At 44.7% G+C, this 19,684-nt stretch overlaps 1 protein-coding gene across 1 annotated transcript in view; it reads left to right on the top strand.

Annotated features, from left to right (window-relative positions):
- The first annotated feature begins 1,023 nt into the window (after nt 1–1,023).
- Nucleotides 1,024–19,684, top strand: part of smad7 (SMAD family member 7) — a 28,662-nt gene continuing 10,001 nt past the window's right edge. Inside the window, exons 1-3 of the mRNA XM_034191736.1 lie at nt 1,024–2,301; nt 2,666–2,719; nt 10,856–10,927. Coding sequence (XP_034047627.1) covers nt 1,836–2,301; nt 2,666–2,719; nt 10,856–10,927 — 592 coding nt within the window. The 5' untranslated portion in view covers nt 1,024–1,835. The remainder of the gene's footprint in view (nt 2,302–2,665; nt 2,720–10,855; nt 10,928–19,684) is intronic.

Raw genomic sequence — 19,684 nt, 5'->3', positions numbered from 1 at the left:
CCCCCCCCCCCCCCCCAAATCAACCCCCCCGCCCCCCGGCTGGGTCTGGACAACACAATTACAGACGCATTTTGCTTTGGCAGCTTTTATTCTACATTTACGCAATTGCTGCGCAATGTGCAACACACGGGCTTGCGCACACACACACACACAGAGGTTTTGCGGGTTCGCGCGTGCACGCCTTTGTTGACTCCAAAGCTTTGCGCTAATTGTGCTTTTTATGGAAATATATTTAGTGTAGCCTCAAAAGAATACCTTAAGATGAGTGCGCACACTGAAATATGCGTAAAATATATGAAATAATAAAAATATAGAATTAAACACACCACACACACAAATCACAGATCTGTCCTGCAGAATGAGAGCGCGCACAGAAACTTGAATGAAACTTTATGGGAGCGCGTTATTGGCCACAAGAGGGCGGTAGCGCGCTCCCATCTATGGGTGAGATCACAGAGCCCAAATTTAATTCATTTTCCTCCTAAAATGTAGATCAATGGGGCTCGAACCAAACACCATCACACCTCCTTGTATGATATAGGTTTTAATAATGCTGATACTTTCATGTTTACTAAAATATATTAAAACATCTTCCTTTTATCATAAATATAAGCAGTTTGGCTTTCCCCCTTTTACAATATTTAAAGCTTAAACATTTACTATTATTAATGTTTATATTAGTGGTTTATTAAATTAAATTTTAAATGTATTTATTTATTATTTTCTAAGCGCGTTGTGGCTGAAACACCTCCTGTCTTCCTCAGCTTTCATGGCAAAATGTTAACTTTAATGTTTTGTTTTTTTAAAAGTCCACCATACACCCCCCCCCCCCCCCCCCCCCAACTAACGTCGCTTCGCGTGCACGCTCCCCAGCACGCTCACACGCACACGCGCCACGGGCTCCACTGGATCTGTTGTTTGCGCAACACAATCACATTTCTTTTAAGCGACAGGGTGTCTAGACGCACACGTGACCGGGCGCGTCAATGCGCACTGGGGGAGACCAGAGAGAGAGAGAGAGAGAGAGAGAGAGAGAGAGAGAGAGAGACGGAGCAAGGGCACCCACACGGTTCTCCTCCTCCTCCACTCGCAGACGGAGCATCGAGAGCGTCGCATGGTTCGTGGAAACTTTGCTGTGAGAGTTTGGATTTATTGGATCCGCCTCCAGGAAGGCTCGGCGCCTGGAAGCAGCCTGTCTCTGTCTCTGTCTCTGTGCGCTTTGCTGTTGGATCTCGGGTTGAGACGTTTAGGATTTGCTCCCTTCCTGCCGGCAGACCTCATCTACTGCAGGAGAGACGGATAAAGAAAGAGGGGTAAGGAAGAAGAAGAAGAAGAAGAAGAAGGGGGGAAAAAAACCCTTCCTCGAGTCGGAATCAAGGATTGTGTGGATTAATGAATTTCTGTAACGGGGTGAGCGTCGGGATGATTTGATCCAGGCTTTAATTAGGCCGCGGTGTTTGTTATTTTAATTAAATCCAGTGCGCGTAAAGACACTGACTATGTGCTGACAGTCGGCACAGTCTGGTTTTTGGGTCTCTCCGGGCTTCAGCCGTGTCTGAACCGTTTGATTGACACCAGGCGCTCGGGGGTGATGGTTTTTCTCCCTCGCCGACTCTCTGTGAGCCTCGGCTGATTTGCGGTGATCCAGACTGTGCGGGATTCGGATACAGACTCTGGCGTATGCTCCAGACTTCCTCTCCTTTTCCAGCTCCCAGTTTCTCCGCCGTCTCGTCTCCGGCTGCTTATCGTCGTCGCCTGGACTCGGATCCCGGAATCTTCATGATTTGCGGACACCATGCTCGTTTTTTAGCCGGGGAACCCTCTTTTCGTCCCGCATGTTTAGGACCAAACGATCGGGGCTCGTCCGGCGACTCTGGAGGAGCCGTGCGCCCGTGGAGGGCGACGGAGAGGCGGATAGAGGGACGCATGGCTCCGGGGGCTGCTGCATGGGCAAAACCACAAAGGTGGCCAAGTCCAACGCCGGATCGGAGGCTGAATTGAAGGCGCTGACCCACTCGATCCTGAAAAAGATCAAAGAGAAACAGTTAGAGGTGCTTTTGCAGGCGGTGGAGTCCAAGGGGGGCGCGCGGAGCCCGTGCCTGCTCCTGCCCAGCAAAGTGGACGCCAAAGTGGGTCAGCAGTCTTACTCTCTCCCCATGCTGCTCTACAAAGTGTTCAGGTGGCCGGACCTCAGGCATTCCTCGGAGCTGAAGAGGCTGTTTTGCTGTGAATCTTACGGGAAAACCAACCCCGAGCTCGTTTGCTGCAACCCGCACCACATGAGCAGACTCTGCGAACTCGGTGAGCACAAAAAAACAAAAAACAAAAAAAACACACACACAATCAAGTTTTGCTTTTATATATTTATGCATCTGATGCCAACTTCAACCTTTTTCAGTTTGTTGTAAGGGTCAGGACTTTCCAGGTGAACTTTCCAGGCCCGTATCTAGAGGCAGACGCAGATAGGGCCCCTTACTGCTGGCGCCAGGCGGGCCCTTGTTTATCTGCCTGCCATTGAAAGGCAATAGCTGCCTGAACTCCAGCAATCCAGCTGACAGACACAAACCTTTTTCCCTGAAGAATGACAACTCTTATCTCAAAGTTTAGATCTTTCAACCCCCCCACACACACACACTCATGTTCTATTTCTTTGTCCTCCATGCAGAGTCACCTCCTCCTCCATACTCCCGCTATCCCGTGGACTATCTTAAACCACCAGGTAAGTCCAGGATAAATGTGTTAACCTGTGTGTGTGTGGGGGGGGGGGGGGGGGGTTCAGCAGTACAGAGCTGAGATACCAGCTATGGACACCAAAAAAAAGGTCAATTCATTACAATACAATGTGGAAGTAAAATCACAAAAAGAGATATTAAAATAAAAAAAGAGAAGGAATTTTACATATATACACACCCACACACACAAATTTGCAAATTGTACAGAGCCGGCGGTCACAGTGGGGGGCAGGCATTGGGTGTTGGCTTATTTGTGTTTATTTGAGTCAGTCCATCTATCTTTTGTGAATCTGCACCAGAGAGTGAACAAACAAGACAGCTGTCTCGTCTCTGGAGCCGGCCAGTTTTTATCATCCAAATTCATCAGCAGATTAAAAGGTCGGGGCCTCTTGTGGCGGCGCGGCGCAGTCAGAGTCCGTTTAAGGGTATTTTTGGGCCCCATTTTCCACTTGATGTAACTGACCACCAAAAAGCTGGACTAAAGTCAAGAGCTGTGTATTTGTGTTGTTTAAACGGTGCGATAATTCGGGTTGTCTTACCTAAGTAGATTCACGGCGTACATTTGCCCTATAAAGCTGAATTGAAAATCGGCATTAAACAAAACATTAGTAATGCAGTGGCTGTTGTTGCAGCAAGTCATGTTTGGGATTGTGCGCTGGTGTCTCGTGTCGCCGCACCTACAGCACCACAGAACTGCCTTGGGTCCTGGCTGGCATCCAACCAGGCAGATAACCGGTCCCTCCCCACCTCTCAAAAGTAACCAATCTTAAGAATTATTCATAGAGTGTTGTTACAACTTATAACTGAGCATGTGCATTCATCAGTTTATGCGCTTTCATTGATTTCACATACAACCCCTGGCATGGCATTGACCAAAAACCCTTGTGGCAAGTTTTCAGTTATGCACTTTATCCCCGTGTTTTATGTCCCCTAAGATGTTCCTTCCATACTGTGATCAGGTTAATATGGGTGTGCATGATGCAGTGCGAGCCTTTCAATGCTGTCTCTTCATAATGCATTTTATTTATGTAGTCTGAGAAAAACAAAAAGCATTGAAGCCAAGATATGGTTTTACACACACCAGTTTGCCTGACCGAGGTTAAACTTACCATGGCAGAAGTCCGGTTAGTCGATTTTTTTGCACGGGGTGAACTAAGCTTATTAACTTGGAAACATCAGGAATTTCATTTTTAGCTTTTCCAGATTTTAAGTATTTCAAAGAACTGGGTACAATGTCAATCACGCGTTGTCTGATTCAAACATTTCTCTTCCCCATCAGTCATATTTTGGTAAACTCTATCTTTCTGTCAGTTAGGTGATTTGGTCCAGTGTGCATAAAACATTATGACACTTATGGACCTGAACATGGGCATAGTTAGTGATGAGAGAACAGTTTGACACGTCTTATTGAGTGAAAGCTGACAAACAAATGCTGGTTCTCTAATTCACTGATACGAGTTAGAAGTTGGTTTTAAAGTAAACACCGTAGCTACGTTGATTTGAGGACCCTTGGATGGCATTTTGAGCTGGTTGATGGTCCGAGTTAAGCGTTGTGTTTCTACTTCCGCATCTTCAAACTCTCTAAAAAGTTAAAAGATTGGTGAACAAGTCTAAGGGCTTGTTAAATGCCCGAAAATGTATACTATGCCAACAAGCTAAACACAGCTGGTTTCTTCTTCTGGATTTAAAAAGTTGACATTCCCTGGTCTGTTATAAAATATGTATTTGAAGGGCAGCAATGCTACTTTTGGCTGAGAATAGGGAAGTGTGGGATGAGCTGTTTAGTCTGCTGCCAGTGTGACTCGGACCCCAATAAGCACCAGAAAATGAGTGAATGGTAAAATAATTGTTTGTATCAGTCATTCTAAGTCATAAGTCGTGGCTCACTTTGAAGTCTTCTGAAGCATATCCAAACATCTCATCACGATTTTGAGTGACACCATGGTGGGATTGTCACATTTATATGTCAAAAGCTTTACACCGGTTACCCGTCCTGATGCGAGGCCATAGTTGGTGTCAAACCAGGAACCTTCTGTTTTGGAAGCAAGCACACTAACCACTGTGTTGCCCTACTTTAATGACCTCTTGGGGCTCACTTGCAGTACCTTCCCAATCCACTGGGTGGCCACACCTTTCGCTTTGGGAATCACTGACTTTTATCTTTCATTCATTCATTTTCTGTACCTGTTGACTCCAGTTAAGGGTCACCGGTGGGTCTGAGGCTGGGTACACACTGGACAGGACGTCACTATCGTAGAACCGAGAACTGTATCTGATTGCAATTAAAAAGTGCAGTATGATAACCAGTGTGTCTAGATGCGTATTAGCGGTAGATGCACATCTTTATTACCTCCTGTGGTTGTTTGCTGTATCACACTTGTGGCGGTCATGATGACATATTTGACAGCACCACCAGTTTTGTGCTTTTCTAGAGAAAATTCGGGCAAAATAGATCAATCTCGTATAGTAGGTTCATGGAATTTTTCCTAAACGCGTTGCGGCTGTTGAAGCGCCACGCGGCGGCTTTATAGAGTGCCTTAAATGTTGAGCCACAATGATGTGAAGCTGGAGGAAGAGGAAGTAGGAAGACGGGGAAAGTATCTTCCTGCAGGATTCCCTCGACTGCAGCATCTTCGTGCAGAGAGTCGTCGCCGCTCGCTGACAGAGATGTGATTGGATTAATTGAATACGCGGCTATTTTAGTCAGACATTTTTTTGTAGTTTCTCGTGCTGTCACTGCAGGAAAAGCTGCGAGTGAAACAATGAGCGTCGAGCCGACAGGAGAAAGTGGCTTTTCACTGAGTGGAAACAATAGGAAGTCATAGCAGCTGCAGCTGTGGTTCTTCAAAGGCATCCTTCTCTGTCTGGGTGCTTTTGATACATTTATTTACCGTCCAAAGACAAAAAAAAAAAAAAAAAAAGACAGATTGAGAAATCCCCTCTCGCTTACAGTATGTAGGTGACACCGTATGTTTCCTGTCTCTGGGTTATTACGGCGTGAACTTGTTTGTTTCTCTTTGCTGAGCTGCTTATTAGAGTTCACAACTGAAATAATTTTGTCTACTAACAGAAACAAACCTGCCGACTGTTTCAACGACTGAAAATTTAATTAGTATTCATTAAAACCCGAGGAATTGTTTGGCCTCTTCAATTTCCTGGGATTTTTAAATTCAGTGTAATTGAAGTTTGGACTGTTGGTTTGAAATAATTATGCCAAGTTGCAATTATTTTCATGATCTAGGCTACCTAGGCTTTTCATAAATGAAATAAATACATTTATCACATAGATTTGTCATAAATAGTAAATGCTACCATCTTGTGCATCTCCACATTATAATGGCCTAAAATGAGGATAAACTTTGGTTAAGTTTTGGTTATAGTAATCTTATCATCACATGTATGATGGAAATTAGGAGCAGGTGTGGTTGAAGCCGCACATAACTTGAAATTAGATGCTCGTCTTATCACACTTACACTCACACCATCAAGGCCATTGCTGCTTAAAAACGATGGTTTACATTTACATTTCTTGACTAAATTCCAAATTATTATTATTATTTTTTTAAATCAGTCCAAAGCATTTACCCATATTCAGTTTGAATGCATTTTAACTCTGTTTTTGTTCAAAACAAGTTAAAATGGTATTATCTGTTTATAAATGTCTGTTGTTTTTTTTTTTAATCATTGTAAGTCTGACCTTGCTGTAGTTTAGCTTATAATGAATACCAAATTCAGCTAATTTAAATGAGATTTATATTGGTCAAGGGTAATAAAATGTAAGTTTAAAGGACTAATATCTCTTTGAAACTGCTTTAAACTTGCTTAAAATAACTGTAAATCAGCCTAATATTGTTGTCGAACTATTTTTAAAACCAATTTGTCAAATTCAATCAGTTTAAATTGAGTTTAACTCTCATTGTAGATAGATAATTTAAACATATCATATCTGTTTGAATCTTGATTAAACATGTTTGTGGTTTTCACAGTAAAATGTTTTTGTGTGAATCTAGGTTCACTGTGTTAATACAGTATGTTAGAATGAAAGAAAAGCTGTAAAGTCACACAGGTGAGGTGGTGCTGAAAAAAATGACACCAAACAAGGCAAAGTAAACAGTTTTTTTTAAAGGTATATTATCAAGGTAAAACCAAAGAAGTCAAAAACGCCCAGTTATATCCTGGACTCCAGATGGTTAAAAGCACCATAGAACAGTGTAGCTTTGGTGTGTCCCACAATATTTATATTTAGCCATATTAAATCTCATTTAAACCATTTTACAGTTGATAATGTCAGGTTTAAAGAAGTTTCAAACACGTTTGAAACCTTTTTAAAGGCACCTCAGAACCATATGATCAAATTTAAAACAGAAAACGAGCAAATCCTCACATTTAACGTCACTTTAATTGATTAATAATCAAAGTAGTTGGCAGTTATGTAAGTTGACTGATAGAATGATTGATCTGAAGATTTTTTTTTTTGGCTCAGTGATATTGTAATTCCATTTAAAAATGGAATGTTTTCTGACATTTCATAACAAAGTGATCATTGAAGAAGTCGTCATCAGATTGTTCGCCAATAAAAATAACTGTTGGCTGCAGCCGATGTCAAGTTTGAGACATTCCAAGGATAAAAGGAAACTTGGATCTAAATAGGAAATGCAGGCTGGATGCGGTGAAAGGAAATGATTATACAACTTGTGTTTAACACCCGCTTTCCCCTCTCAGAGCGAAATGAAAAATACTTCAGCTGGAGGAAAAATGACATCAGGTTGCTTGCTTGACTCTTAAGTGAAAGAAAGAGGGGGGAAAAAAGGCATCTGCTCCGATCACAGATTGTTCACCGGCTTACACCAAAGTTCCTCATTCTGTATGTCTGTGCAGCTGCAGTTGTGGTTTTGCAAAAAAATAAATAAATAAAATTCTGCATCTGTCACCGTGTGCTGGGGAAGAGGGGTGTGAAGGGCAACATGGTAATAGAAGGATGGAGCGGCACTCTGCAGTGATGGGGTTATTCCCACGAGGCCGCTGAAGCTGTCAATCACAGCTTCCTTCCCCTCGACAGGTTCCTGCAGCGTTTTTCTGTGTTCATTTTTTGTTAGGCTGCGTCGAATCATAATGAAGCTCTGAAAGTCTGCACAGTGCGTCTCTGAAGGGAGATCACATGTTGTAAGGAGAACTCGGCTTTTACTGCGACGGTTTTATGATTTCACTCAGCAGGAACTGGGTTACGTGTGTCAATATGAAAGCAGGCCAGATATGAAACGCCACCTTGTCTCAGCTTTGGGGCGTATAAATCACGCAGTGTTTAACGCTCCGGCTCTGTCTGTCTTCATCGCTCTGATGCCCCCTCGGTCCTGTGGTCAGCTATGAACTGTTGCCCTGGAGACCGGGGCTGGCTGCTGGCAGCCAATGAAAGCAATTCAGGCTGGGGCTAAGTCCGTGCTTCTCGTTACAGTGACCGCAGTGGCACAGATCGCGGCCGGACGGGGCAGGGCGCGGAGCTCATATACTGAAACCGCTTTTTAGCTACTGCAGAAGCAAGTAGCATGCCAGTGAAACGATGTGTTAGGTGGACGGTGACAGTATCCTCTGACAGAGGGTTACCTCGAAACGTCACGCCAACACACTATCTTTACCGGCTCAAAACCACATGAGGCTCTGGGAGTACGACTAGTGTTGGGCAAAGGTTCCTCCCCTGGTTATGGTACCTTTAGCCTTCAATTTCAATTTATTTTTATTTATATATTGTCAATTCACAACAAAGTTGCCTCAAGGCACTTCACACAAGTAAGGTCTAGCCTTACCAACCCCCAGAACAACAGTGGTAAGGAAAAACTCCCTCTGAGGAAGAAACCTCAAGCAGACCAGACTCAAAGGGGTGACCCTCTGCTTGGGCCATGCTACCGAAGAAGCCTTGAAGAAGAACCGTCATCTGCATTGTCTCAGTCCACCACAGCCTTAATTGGGGAATTAAGCTGCATCCATGGAGCCCTGGACTCTCATCTGGTTCATGCTACGGAAACTGGGTCACCGTCACCAATCAGTAATGCCACATGATTTTGGATGATTGGTTGGAAGGTGCACCACGGGGTTAATATGAAAGGAAAGGAATGCACGGCTACCAGATGCTTTGCAACAGTGGTTTGTTCTGTTCAAGGTGTTTGTGATTCAAGAAGGAGAATGGATAGTTATTTTTAATGTGGTATTCTTGCTAGTATTCCATTAAGAAAAAAAAGTAATTCCTGTCTTAATGTGTGCTTGTGAGACTTGGGTGCTATCCAGTAACCTAAGGTGATTGCTAGATGTCTTTGGGCCATGGTCTGTTGGGAGGATCCTTAGGTACCACTGGAATGACTTTGTGTTAAATAAGTGGTTACTTAGGGAGACCCAGGTGAGGAGTGTCACTTGCATTGTGACTGGATGTCAGCTACAACATTTTTTCCATGGTGCAAATTTCTCCGGGTTTGATCCAGCACGCAGGTGCCTCAATGTCAAGAATCCCAGCAACTGGAAAAGGCCAGGTGGATGCCAAAATATTACCTAGCTGTGGCAGGTAGCTGGATAGTTTTGAGAGGCGGTGATGGACCAGTTTTCTGGGTCAGTTATAATACTTTTGATCTCGGCATCCCGATGGCATGTATTATTGGGGCATTGAACATTTCTACTTTTAGGCTGCTATTTATGTTTATAAAACACAGCAACCAAGCAAAATTAGCTACAAGCTGTAAATTGAAGGTTTGACTTCTGTTAGACAAATTGCGCTAAAACATTTACCTGCATTGACTTTCTACACGCAGACTTAGGTTTGTTGATTTTATCGCATATTATCATGGCTGCAATAAATGTTCTGGAGAGTTAAAGTTAGTACTTTAGTTGTGTTTAATTAAACTTTCTTTAAGGATAAAGTGTTGCCGTTACTCAAGTGTTTTATGTGTACTGCCAATCGCTTTTAGTGAGTGGTTGCTCACTACCGCCACCTCCTGTTTTGGAGAATATCACAATTAACCCGTTTTGCCTCAAGTGTATCACTGTCATTTTCTACTCACAATAAAAATGCAACTTTTTCCACTTATTAAAAAAAATCTGGGCATAAATGGGTTAATAATCAACCATTATAAACCAGTCTGTCTTAAATACACTGAAAAAAGAACCAACTTAAATGAATTGTTTCAAACTGTAACACCTAAATGAATTAAGTTCTTTGAAATCAAGTTAATAAGTTAGATTACACGTGTTAATTTTTTGTTTCGGTGTAGAGTGTGCCATAAGCTATTGTACAGTCAAACTATTACTTTGTACTTTGGAGAAGATGCATTCCTGATCATTTTGAAGATATCAGCCTGACTCCATGCTGTTAAAGATACACCCCAGCATTGTTTCAAAACTTCCAAAAATCGTCTCCTGCAAGTACTTTGTTGTCTTATGTCACTTTTTCACAAATATTGCTCACTAAAGTGCAATAAAAAAGCCAGCATGATTTTCTTCTTCCCCAATGACAAAGGCAGGGGCAAATAAACCAGTCTTCCAACCCCGCCCACCAGCTCTGTGATTGGCCTGTTAAATTTGTGATGCAGCAACTATAACTCATCTAAGTTCCTGAAGAGCTCAGATGCCACAGTTTAATAGGTTGTGATATAACCATAAAATAAAAATAAAAATCATAGAGGCGGCGATGCGCTCAAACTGTGCACTGAGAAGGCGGAGTTTAACTACATAGTTATCAAAAACAGGTGTTTTTTTTTATCTGATCTTTTACAGTCAGGAATTGGCAATGTGCTTCTTGAGGCAGAAAGTGGAAACATATTCATTTGAGGAGGTGTTAGAAACGAAGGCCTCCGTCGTTAATAGGAGCGAGACGACGGCGCTTTCCACATCCGGAGTTGTTCTGGTTGAAATTGCAGGCCTAACATTCCGACTGAAGCACTGGATTATGGGCAGGGGGATTATCAGCGGTGTAAGAAATTCTCTCCTCTTGTGAGAGTGTGAGCTTCATCGTCAGCGTCTTCATTAGGCATTGATTTCACCGAGGTGATTGACGGCCTCGCAGCTGCTCCCTCGACCCCACCCCCACCCCACCCGAGTCTCATAACCGTTCTCGGCATTAATTCAAAGTCTGTCTCCTTTAGATTCTCCAGACTCTGGACCTTCATCCGGTGACACTGGGGGAACCACATACTCGGCCCCTGTGGGGCTTTCAGGTAAACGCTCTCACAAACCCATTTCTTTTAACTTTTACTTTATCAGCTCTTGTTTTCCTCTTTTGTGCCTTCGCTTAGGCGTTTTCTCCCCTCACCAACCCACACGCTCATCCCTCACTCCGGCCTTGTAATGATGAGGCTGTGATTGTGGGGGCCCCTGCTTCCCCTCTGTAATAAAACAAACCCGTGAAGGCGGGCGGTGTATTTCCCCCACAGTCACATAAATTCCTGACTCCTCTCCTCTCCTCTCCTCTCTCATCTGGCGCCACATTGTGTTGTAATGGGAGACAAACACGGCGAATCGTTGTTTGGAGAAGACGGCGCTCGGTGCGTGTGGTATTGTGGGAAAAGCAGCAGTCGGGGCTTGAACTGGCATGTGCGTGTTTGTGCGTACGTACAGGGGACGTCTTTGTAGACAGTTAAGTCTCCCCAGGGCCAGACACAGCCTCCTTTATCTTTCCCATCTCTCATGCAGGATGTGTTTTGGTCTTCCTCGGCTTTCTCCCATAATCCCCTTTGGCAGCGTTGCGTTCCTTGCCCTGCGCTGTATCCGTAGGCTGCAGAATAATATGTTGCTGGAAAGAGAGGCAGAAAGTTGCGTCTCCAGTAGATTGCTCTGCTTTGCTGTTTTCTGCTCTCCGTTGCTTCAGATGGTTCTCATTACTGCGCCTTTAAATCCTGTTTTATGTGACTTGGTGTTCGCTGCCCGTTCCCCCCGCCTCCTTTGTTTGGGTGGTAGGGGGTTGGAGGAGATTTGCCTGCATGGCGTGTGTGTTTGTGTGTGTCCTTCAATGGGGGAAGAGATTGGAGCAATGCTTAAAGGCACCGGTATGCTTCAAAGGAAGTAGAACTCTGAGGGTAAAAAGATGTTATCAGGGCTCAGACGGCGGCCATTCATGTTCTCCATCCAGGACCTTGAATAAAAACGTCGTCTTTTTTGACTTCCGAAGCACCGACACCAACGAGTTTCAGGAACTGTATAGGATTTGCAAGTTGTTCTTCTTTGTTTTAGGTATAGCAGTTGTGCGAAATTTATTCAAAGTCACAGTGGAAAAACAGGCCTGTATTCTGAAGTACTTCTCTCTCGCAGGAGATCCATCCGTTCAGAACCACAAACAATGGACTAAAACACTTTTTATAAAGTACAACATTGGGCTTGACCTTATTTCCCAAAATCCTTCCCTCATTGGTCTCCGTGGGTATTCAATGGAGGTCCCGCCGCCCTGCCCATAACCTGCGCTTAACTTGAATCTCTTTGTTCTAAGTGGTAAAACCAGTTCAACCCAGTTCGACATGCACATTTAAACAAATAATAGACTAAAAGTATATCAAACTAAGAATATAACTAGTAAAAGAATTACTTAATACCAAAACACATAGGAAAGAAAACAAAATAACAAAATAATAGCTAAAGACACAAATATATCTAACAGCAGCTAAATCTACATAAGCGTAGGCAGCATGAATACATCAGTTGCTGTGATGCAACTTATTGTTTGGATGCTGACATTAGCATTAGCAAAGCATGACCAAGCAAACTTTCAAACAGCTGTTTGTAGGCATGTTCTCAGCATACGGTCTTTGTGTTTTTTACATTCTTTAAAGTGCACATTAGCGTTTTGTTTCAGTTAACGCCGCACTTCATTGGTTTGGCTAACAGCAGTGACGCTTTTTCACCAAGGAAGTAAACCACGCCCACTTAGCACCTCCTACTGGTGTGGAGTGGAATACAAGCAACTTACCAGTGACAGATATATTTTTTGATAACAGAGACCTCCTGCTTTTAAAAAATTTTGTCCTTCCCCTTTCGCCAACTAGCTGCTATCTTTGAACTCCCCCCGCCGCTGCCGCCGCCGTATGGCTCCTCCTCCAGACTTTCAGGTAGACACTAATATCCCTTCCTGTGCATGTTAACCAAAGACACATTTTAGACCCAGTTTGAACTGTGAAACCCAAGACGTACAGACTTCACAGGCCCCGTGCTCCCGCCCTTCCCTCCCTCAGTAAGACGTACACACTACCCCTCCTTCTCCTCCTACTCCTCCCCTGTTTTCTTTCCTGGCGAGGATGACGGCGGTAGCCAGCGCTCAGTGAATGGGCCTCCTCAGTAATGGAGGTAGAAAGGTTGGGCAGGATAGCCGAAACGTTTGGTCCTCATGATTTTCCCTGGCAAGGGGGTAAGAAAGGCTGCTCCATTCCTCCTTTTTTTCCCTCACTCTCCCTTCGGTTCTCCCTCCCTTGCTCTCTGGGGCCCTGACAAAAGAAACATGGCTCTCCCGGAGGCCCACCGCTGACCTTCTAATTCACTCTGTTTGCCCTTTTTATATTCTTCTTCATACGTATTTACAGAAGGGAGAGAGCAGGAAAGCCTCCAAGTCAGCGAGAGTCCGACTGCGATGAAATTATGAGGTGCTTTTTTGACTTTGCAAACAGATTTTTTTTTAAAATGGCTCAAACACGCAGCAGAGACGGAGCGAGCCTCCTCTTTCTGTCTGAGCTGAGGTCGCATCCTCCTCTCTGATTCTCATTTCTGCTCTTCCTTTTATCCGTCTTGGAAAGTCAGACTATCCAGGCTGGAAGGAGTTAAGTGTGCAGCGACAGCGACAAGCGCAAATGCAAACTAGGCTGCCTGCCAGACTACCAGCTCCAAAGCTCCTCTCGCTGGCTCGCGTCATCAGCTTGGAACAGAGCGGAGAGCACAGAGGAGGAAAGAGGAGAGGGGGGTCGATGGCAGGAGGCCCGGAGCTGGGTGTTGGGGTGCTGGATTAGCTCAGGGGTTTAAGTTCACCCGCGAACTGATATCTAGGGTTAGAGACATGGGAGATCAGGTCAGGGCGGAACAGGCACGGGATTAGTATCTGTGGAGACTCAGATCTCATCAGGTTCACAGAGGTCTGGAGAGAGTCTGGGTGAAAATGTTTTGGACAGCAATACCTTCTGAAATCCTAATCGGGTTGGCTGCAAGATTGATAACTTCTCCAGACCCCCTTGAACTGATTCAAGCGGTGGTCCGTCCTGTTGGACAATGTGGACATATGTTTCTTGTTGACTATTTCTTAGGGTGTTTATTTCAGACCCTTGTGTGCTTCCCACTTATAAAGGGTTCATTTGGGGATATGTGACCATGGTACTTGCACTCAGACCTCTTGTGGCATATTTGTACTGGAACACAGGAACCCAAATGGAACCGTACTATGCTGGCTTGGATAGCTTGGCACAGTAAGTTTTAGGGGAGGTGATGGTCTAGTGGTTAAGCATTGGTCTTGAGACCAGAAGATCCTCAGTTCAAATCCCAGCCTGACTGGAAAATCACTAAGGGCCCTTGGGCAAGGTCCTTAATCCCCCGGTTGGCCCCAGTGTGTAGTGAGCGCCTTTGCATGACAGCACCCTGACATCGGTGTGTGAGTGTGTTTGGGTGAATGTGAGGCATCATTGTAAAGCACTTTAAGAGTCCAATGCAGATTGAAAAGTGCTATATTATGTTTCCAAGGCAGAGGCTGAGTAGTTGCCCAAACGTTTAGTTTTTGTTGTTGCTGAAAAATGTCAGCCAATCAGAAGATTGTGAGTATACCACCCAAATTTGGTCTAATTGATCTCTGACTAGAAATGGAGCTACGGTGAGGTTACGGCACTGGGATTCTCTTGTTCTTTTCTTCGAATTGATGAATGGGTGAATGTGGGCATAAAACGTAGTACATTTACCATTTACAGCTTGCAAAAACCAATAAAAGTACAGATTTATACATAAAGTGTTCTGAGAATGTGGCAAAGGTCTTTCACCGGTGTGTAGGACGGGATGTCAAAGCAAAACAAACAAGGAAACAAAAACTCTTCTGGAAGTGAACCAGTCGTTGACCCTGCGGCTTTGGTGGAACCCTGCAGAGCTAGTGATAGCTCCGACACTAGCGCATCTCCTGAGCAGCCTACTGAAGTTCCCGCTATGACCGAAAAGAGCACTTCTGACCAGTGAGAGGGTAGTATATGCACACATGTGGCTTTTATTTACATGTTTTTTATCCTCTTAGAAATGATTGCTGTGCAAAAGCCAAATTGTAACATTTTAGTCTCCGGTGCGGAACAAAGGAAACAAACCAGAGGTTTGAAAACGCCCTTAGACGTGAGTTATAGACTTCATTTCGTGCCAGGCTCTTATTGGTTGTGTAGCATTAGTGCGACATGCTTGCTGTTGCCATCAGGGACTGACCCGGAGTGCCTGCGTGTAAGAGGATCCAGTAGGGCTGCGGTGACATGTACACACACACATACACACACACCCTCTTTTTCACACATGCACACAGGCGGGCAGATAGAATGACCTGGTGCGAGCCCTGGCACACGGCCGACTGTCACACAGGCGCTTCCTCCCACTGCAGGTTAAATTTAGGCTGAGTTGTATTCTTATACCAGCAGCCGGTCACCTCGCTCGACAGACAGTCGGCCAACGTTTCAGTCAGTCAATTAGTCATCCGGTGAATCGGTTGGAGGTATAACCTTCATCTTGAGTTCTGACAGAGATTAAATTTAGTCCTGGCATCTCGGCTCATTAAATCAAGCCGGCTGGCTTGTCATATCCAAGGCCCCGAAGAAACGTCCCATTTTCATAAAAAGCTCCGCAGGCTGTGAAGAAGGTGGTAAAAGCCACGCCTGAGCGCAGAGTCCAGGTCGGACTCTGCTTGTTATCGGTTATTTAAGGCAAACCTGCTTTGAATAAAAGCCAAACACATTTTTTTGAGCTGAGGAACAGAGCCCCCTCAGTCTGTCCCTCTCTGCATTCCTGTCTTGTTTGGGTTAGCAAGCAAAAGGAAAGGGCTGAGCAGGATATGACTTCATGTCTTTGAGGAAAAGGCGAGCGGACGGGGAGGCGGCCGCTGCCTCCCCTCGTCGGAAAACAAACACTGAAGAGTATAGCGAGGAGAAAAACGTATAAAAGAACGGAAATGATGGAGAGTGAAAGAAAAGAGAATTCTTCCACAAAGACAGAAACGTATGTTTAGTCTGTCGCGGCTGCTCGTAGCACGCAACCGAAAACGGCTCTTCTTAACTCCGCTCTTGAGTTACTTTCTTTGCCGGAACAGTAAGAGGAAGGAATGAAGAGAGAGAGAGAAGATGGAGGCTTTGGGCGGAGAGAGAGATGGCCGGCAGCTCGGCTCTGTTCTCTGTAATTTGTAGGCCGTGTGTTCGCCACCAGCGAGCTGCACGGAGCAGAGCCGGGCCGCTCCATACCGGGCCAGGATCTCTCATTACTCCCCACTTCCTCTCCTTGCGCGGCAGCCAAGCCGCCTCTTGGCAAGGGATTTAATTTTGGTTTTGGCCGTCCTCTGTTCTCCACCCTGTGTCATTATGCTGCACAAATCGAAAAAACAGCACACAGACACGGCGGAGGCTGGAGAGAGATGATGGTTTCGAGTGCGCCGCGTTCACATGTCGGCACGTTGAGGTGTTTTTTTCTCGATTTCTCCCACACTGAGACGCTTCGTTTCGTGTTGTCCCGAGTGTAAAATCAAGACAGCAGTTAAAAACCAGGATGGGGAATGCTGTGATGGAATACAGTTTGAACATTTATTCCATAGCCTTTGTTACGAATCACATTCCCTCACTAGTTCTGTCTTTGTCAGCACTAGTTTGCCATTTGCTTGGCGTTGTACTAGCTGACCAAACATTTGTAGTAGCCACTATTTTTCAGTAACTCGTGTAGCTAGAGAACACTTCAGCTTTCATTAGTTAACCAGTGAACATTTTGAGACCCACTGTTTAAGCTATTAGATCAAACAAGTTATCTAGTAAGCATTTGGTTTTTACTAGTTCAATTACTGAACATTTGGATATCACTAGTTGACTAGTAAGTCCCTGCTCCCTTGTTTGCACTCGGGGTCGCCACAGCAAATCCAAGGTGGATCTGCATGTTGAACTGGCACAGGTTTTACGTCGGATGCCCTTCCTGATGCAACTCCACATTACATGGAGAAATGTGGCAGGGGTGGGATTTGAACCCGGAGCCTTCTGAACTGAAACCAAGCACATTAACCACTTGGCCACCACCCCTAAAGAAAGGAAATTGAGGTTCCAGCAGCATTGTATAGCGGCACACAGGGTAAGAAGCACACAGAGTATCAAAAGTGAAAGTAAAAAAGAAAACTATAAATACCAGACATAGTGATGTTTCTGTGTAGGCTCTCAGTTATCCAAGTGGTTTCCATAGTAGAGAAGCTTGAATCTTCGACTGGACTGGGTGTCCACCCGCCCTCTCTGTTTGTGGCGTCGGCGTTCTTTGGTTCCCACGGTGTCTCAGCACCACAACAATGTGGCTGCTCCTTCTGCTTCTTGTCTGTCCATCACACTATAGCGCCGCGCCTGCGGGTCATCTTTCACCTTCTGTGTGTGTGTGTGTGTGTGTAAAAGTGAGCAGATGACATCATCAGTGCCGCCTGGCACCTCATATCCAGCTCTCTGGTGTTTATTTACCCTGTCACCCTGGGAAATCTGGGGCTGCACAGGACGGTGAAGTGGTGGAATAATAACTCGTCGGGAGCGGGAAGGAGGCGTCGCAAAGGGTCGAAACGTCCTTCGGTGAAAATGGATCGCGATGACGTCTGTTTTTGGCCAACTGGTGCGGGAGGCGCTGCCAATTAATTCTGAGCTGTTTGTGCATTTTATACACCGTTCGCTCCTCTGTGATTGCCGTGCTGACTGACATCAAGGCGTCGTGTAATTATGGCAGGAAAATTACAGGCGGAGACATTAGGGAAACGTTTCTGGTGTTCCTGGGCGGACGGCTCGGAGATGGCGTGCCTGAAGCTCGTTCTCTCTATCTGCCTGAGTGAGGAGTCAGATGAACAGATAGTGAAACTCCAGCGCCACTCCCATGTGTGGGTTTCCTGCCATCGGGGCTGATTTTGGTTTCCTGATTCTTACATAAGATACCACCTGAAACAGGCTGGTCCTCAGCACAGCTGGTAAATCCACGACCATATGCCGGGCAAGAACGACATCAAGGAACTTCAGAGTGCACGCATTTGCAAAAGTCACCTTGCAGAATGTGTCATCTGAAAGCCAAATCATTCCCGCCTCGGTTTGTGAGATAAACCATTTTTTACGACTGCATGATTGACGGTGAAAACTCTCGAGCTTCGCTTAATCTTTTGCATGCTGTCACATTGCAGGAACTGTAAACGCACAACTCCATCTGAAATTGTCATATTTGCAATCTGGCAGGCGAGATTTGTCAAAATGAGAAGTTAAAGGGTGATACCAAGTAGTTTTTTTTTTGTTTTTTTTTTACAAAATGGCACTGAGAAAACTTTCTTTAAAAGTAGCAGGTTGTGCACAGATTGAATATTTCAGAAAGTTATGCTTTCCTGCTGCTTCTAAATGGACCAATGTGAGACAGTCTCAGTCTTAAAGGGGTCATATTGTGCAATATAGATTTTTATCTACGCTACAGTCAAATACAGCTGGGGTTTAATGTTGTAACATTCCCCAACTCCCACAATTCTGTGACTGTGTGTGTTGAAATTTGTCTGATTTAAGTACAATTTAAGTTTGAAATTAATTTTAGAATTTTGTGACATATGTAACAGACATCATATTTTCACTCCTGTTTGCACTGTGAAGTGTCTAGTGAGCCAGTCTGGACCCTGCTTGACATCCATACTCAGTATATATGGGAGAAACAAGGAGGGATGCACGTGTTCCAAAGTGCAGAGGTTGTGGCAAGTCAGTTTTTCCACTTAAAGGGAGTGATAGGCACAGTAACAGGTAGGGCCCTATCTTGACAAACTATAGTGCATTTGCACTATAGTTTGCACATTTGCACTATGCTATGGGCATGTCCATAGCATAGTGCAAATGCACTTGTGCTATGGACATGCCCATAGCACAAGTGTATTTGGGGCATGTCCAAATCCACTTAATCACAGTGTAACGTACTTTGCATTGCACAAAGGTGTATATTGAGTAATTAGTCATGGGCGTGTTTTGGGCATAAGCAATAAGAGTGTTATATTTTCTCTTTGAGACACAAGTGCACAAGCATCTGGTGTACTAGTATTTAGACAGCAAACTGAGAGTTTTTTTAAATGGCTGTGCATGCAATGTATCAATGCACATAAGTGGCTCATTTGTGGGAGCAGCAGCCATCCACCACAGCTCCCTGAGGTGAAGCATTTGACCGTCTCATTCCACAAAGCCTCTTTCTCATCCTCCTCCCACCACCTGATATCCTCCTATACTTCTGCACATAGACAGCGAAGTAAATGGACCATTTCTGACCCTGTTGCCACACCACCATTTCTGTACATAAATTCCCAATTATGGCTCTCTGTAAAAGGTAGCTAATAACATAAAAACAGATTTTGCACAATATGACCTCTTGAGGGATAAACACGTTTGTCCAGCAACTACCATTTTTAGTTATATTGTGGTTTCTTGTGCATGCTTTGTAAGCAAAATGAACAACCAGTCACAGTCCTCCAATCTATAGCACGCCAGGGAACAAAAGAAATGCCTCTATTCTGACCCTTGACCCTTGGATAGACTTTCCCGGCTGCAGAGAGGGTGTTGACTTGAAAATAAGGGACCGTGAAGAGTCCTTCCTTCCTTGCCTGTGGAGCTGTTTCCTTCATGTCTTTGTATTTGTCTCCTCGCTCGCAGTGCAGGCTGATGACAAACGGATCATTACGTGTCCGACACAAACTCGCAGTGCTCTCTGGGATCGATACGAGACAGTTCTCAGGAGCCTCCTCACTATTTACCGATGCT

The sequence above is a fragment of the Thalassophryne amazonica genome, chromosome 17 (assembly GCF_902500255.1).
Source record: "Thalassophryne amazonica chromosome 17, fThaAma1.1, whole genome shotgun sequence".
NCBI lineage: Eukaryota > Metazoa > Chordata > Actinopteri > Batrachoidiformes > Batrachoididae > Thalassophryne > Thalassophryne amazonica.
The sequence above is the reverse complement of the archived record's forward strand: the minus strand, read 5'-3'. Positions and strand labels throughout refer to the sequence as shown.